At 54.4% G+C, this 3,781-nt stretch overlaps 1 protein-coding gene across 9 annotated transcripts in view; it reads right to left on the bottom strand.

Moving 5' to 3' along the window:
* The window catches only part of Gphn (gephyrin), a 437,068-nt gene extending 433,745 nt beyond the window's left edge, over positions 1–3,323 (bottom strand). For all 9 annotated transcript variants that reach the window (XM_055595378.1, XM_055595377.1, XM_055595376.1 and 6 more), the window contains exon 1: positions 3,121–3,323. In XM_055595378.1, coding sequence (XP_055451353.1) covers positions 3,121–3,184 — 64 coding nt within the window. In that variant the 5' untranslated portion in view covers positions 3,185–3,323. The remainder of the gene's footprint in view (positions 1–3,120) is intronic.
* Between the last annotated feature and the right edge of the window lie 458 nt (positions 3,324–3,781).

A 3,781-nucleotide genomic window follows, 5' to 3' on the forward strand; every position in this document is an offset into this window, starting at 1 on the left:
AGGAAGGAAGGAAGGAAGGAAGGAAGGAAGGAAGGAAGGAAGGAAGGGGAGGGAAAAGGAAGGAAGGAAGGAAGAAAAGGAAGGAGGGAAAGAAGGAGGGAGGGAGGGAGGGAAAGGAAAAAGAAAAAAAAAAAAGCCACAAACTAGCTGGATGTGATTGCACGCCTATAATCCAGCACCTGGGATAAGGAGGGAGGCAACAGGATAGTTTAAGGCTAATTTAGATAATAAAGAGCTAGAAATTATAACTTGAAAGAATCACAGTTTCAAGTGTAGCCTTTTAATTTACTCTAAAATTCAGGAAAGAACCACTTACACTATAACTGTTCTAAAGTCCACAAACTGAAACAACACAGCTTCATTTTTCAGAGGATGTTTTTCACACTGTTCAAGATCACATAAAATGTCAATCCATAAAATTAAGCAGTTTGTAATAAAATCAACTATACACAGATTGACAGCTAGTGCTATTTCTACTGATTTTTCTCCATGCTTTTAGGGTCTATCATAGTAAGCAATACTGTATTTATATCAATAATTCCTCAACAGAAAAATCCCTAGAGTTACTTCTGATTTCAAATATCCATTCCATCATCAAACTCTATTGTCCTGTTACTATTTCATCTAAATCTACAGCTTCTTTTCATTCTTCAACTACACCCATACGACTGGCCTTAGACTTTCCCTCCCACACTACTGTACTTCATTCTCATGAGCTAGCTCCTCTGGATAGTCTTTAACTCCATTGCCAACCTTATCCTCTCTCCTTGACATTATGCCACCTACCTCTTCCACCTGGGCTGCTCAAGGCCTGTTTGCTGCATTCTTATTCTGCTCAAGAGCCTCATCTTCAATCACATATTTATTTATAAGGTTGCTGCCACTGACTTTCAATTCCCCTTTAAACTGCCAGTTCTTTTTGACCCTATTAAATGTACTAAAATTTTCATTCAGGTAATCACATTTTCTGCTAATCAATTTAAACACTGAATCCCTTTAGCATCGATGCCCCAAATTCATAGGCACTACATTCAGACAACTTTTATACAGAAATGATACATCTTTTTGTCTGTTTACTTATCAGTGTTATCCCTATCAGACCACAGACAAGGGCTGCATCTTTCAAAGCACTCTGCGCAATAACTATGTACTGTCACCTGACCAAATTAAGATAATTAACAAAATAAAAATATAGCGTAAGAATCAATAAATAAAGCATGCTCTTTAAAAACAACCCTACAGTTTAGCTTTTCAACATCTAGGGCCTTTCAATTTCTACAGACAGCTGACATATTTTGGTTCCTACAAAATTTCACTTTCACTCATCTATTAATTTCCAAATATACGAGACGAAAATTAAAAGTTGAAAGACGATAAAGGGTATGCGCATTTACATCACACTGTCGGATTCTTTTAAAAACCAACAAGATCAACTCTAAGAATTGTAAGCTACAACCGTACAAGGAGACAGGTGAAGCAGGAAGAGACGCACATCATCTGCATGTTTCATAGGGGGACGGGAGGGGGGTCCTTCCCTGCAACTGATTTAGATTACTTTCTTTAATCCAGAGGCTTTGACTCTGGAAAAATTCATTAAACTGTTCTCAACCTCTGCAAATATATATCATGGCGAGGAGATCCAGTTACTAAAAAGGGGGGAACTAGAGCAGGGGGTATCCCCTTTTCATAAAAGTCAGCAGCTAAATTAAGCATTGTAGTCGGTATCCACTGGCAGAATCAAAGATTTGTTTCTACCTTACAATAAAAGCAAGTTTCATTCAATTTAGTTTCTTCCCAGGCACCATCTCAACCTGTCAGAATTCGACAAGAAGAAAAAGAAGAAAAATTTAAATGAAGTAGGGAAGACACTAGGATTCCCATCTACATAGCTTCTTTTTCCGAAATCACATCACTAAGTCTTGGATCTCCTTTACTCCACACTAAGCCTCACACTCCAAATGTAATTCCTTAACCCCCGCTTCTCCATTCAATTACACTTGAACCACGCCAACTCTAGAACCACAGCCGAAACCCCTACAAACAGGCTTGCTAGTCGCCTTGTAAGTCGTGCCCTGCAGCAAATGCCTATCTCCAAACTCGGGGAGATCACCCAAATACAACGCCACGGAATCAGACATGCAGAGCACACACGACTTCCGCGAGGGAGGGAAACGAGACCCGGGAAAAGTGCGCTCCTCACCAGCCTCGGGACCATCCACCGGGGCGTGAGGATGGAGGGGAGGGGAGGGTCCCAAAAAGGAGGGGAAGAAGAAAAAAAGCAGGGGAATCCTTCTCAAGATTAAAAAAAAAGGGGGGGGGGGAGGGAAGCTGGATTTCCCGGCTACGAGAAGCAGCCGGTCCTCGCCAAGGCAAAGAGGCAGGCAGAAGAGGGAGGGCCCTCAAATGGAAAAGGCAGAAGGGAAGGCACTTTCCGGGGGTCCGGACCACAGCCTCTCACCCGGCTCCCCCGGTGGGGGGGAGGAGGCGAGGAGTGTCCCGTCGGCCGCGGGGAGGGGGACAGCCGGCCGGCGAAGGGGCAGCAGAGGCGGAGCAGAGTTTCGCCTTGGCCGAACCCCCCCCCCCCCACACACACACCCCAGAGTCCTGTCAGGCAGGTGCCACGGGGCCCGCCGGGTAGTGGTGGTGGTGGTGGTGGTGGTGGTGTGGGGGGGAGGGGAGCAAAGGGGGTGGAGATGGGATTCCCCCCTCTCGGAAGAGCTCTCGGCGGAGGAGGCGCCCGGCCAACCCCGGGCAGCGTGCTTCAGACTGCGGAGCCGGGATCCCGCCGGCCGGGGGCCCCGGCAGCGCCGAGCCCCGCAGCGCCCGCCCGCCGCACCGGCCCCTCGGGTCCCCCGGGGGGCCGGAGACTTTGGCCGAGAGGGCGCCGGGGGACCCCGGCACCCCCAGGGAGGTCCTGCCCCAGCTCCCCGGGGGACCCCAGGAGGAACAGCCCGATCCCCGGCAGCCCCTCCGCCGGTTGTAAAACGCACCCCCAGGTCCCCCTCCTCAGCCTGCCCTCCTCCCGAGGCCGCACCGCCACGGGGCGAGCAGCCCCCGGCCGGCGGAGGACAGCGGCCGCGGCGCTCCCCGAGACCTCCTTCCCCCACCGCCCCCGGTTACCTGTGAGGACTCCGACGCGGATTTGATGGTCGTGGTTGGTGAGGATCATCCCCTCGGTCGCCATGTTTCCCAGCGCAGTCACCGCACTGACAGGAGCCGGGAGAAGCCGGAGCCCGGAGCGCGCCGGCCGGGAGCGCGCTCGCCTCGGAGAGCGCGCGAGCGAGGGCGCCCGGGGAGCGCGGGGCGGGCGGGGAAGGGGGGGGCCGAGCCCCCGGGGGCCCCGCGGGGGGAGGGGGGGGGCGCGGGGAGGGGGCGGGGAGAGGCCGCGCCGGGAGCGCGCGGGTCCGCGGAGGGGGCGGAGTCCGGGCCGCGCGACCAGCGGTCCGAGGGGGAAGGGGGTGGGAGGAGCGGCGGCCCGGCTGCGGGCGAGCGCGGAGGCGGCGGGGCCGTGGGCCGGCGGGACCCCGGAGGCTCCGCGAGACGCCTGGATGGCAAGAGACCGGCGGCGGGGGAAGGAGGGGAGCACACGCTCGGGAGGCTGCGGGGGCGGGACTCGGGGACGGGGGGGCGGAGCTACACCCCGAGGCGTGCGACTCGTGGAGAGTGAGGGGAGGAGACGAGCGGGGCTCCAGGCTGCGGAGGGGCCGGGGAGCTCGGGCCAGGAGCCGGGCCCCGGCCTCGGTGGGACCGAGTGGGGAACGCTCCTGGGCGCGCGGGAGGA

The sequence above is a fragment of the Psammomys obesus genome, unplaced genomic scaffold (assembly GCF_907164565.1).
Source record: "Psammomys obesus unplaced genomic scaffold, mPsaObe1.curated_primary_1811, whole genome shotgun sequence".
Taxonomy (NCBI): Eukaryota; Metazoa; Chordata; class Mammalia; order Rodentia; family Muridae; genus Psammomys; species Psammomys obesus.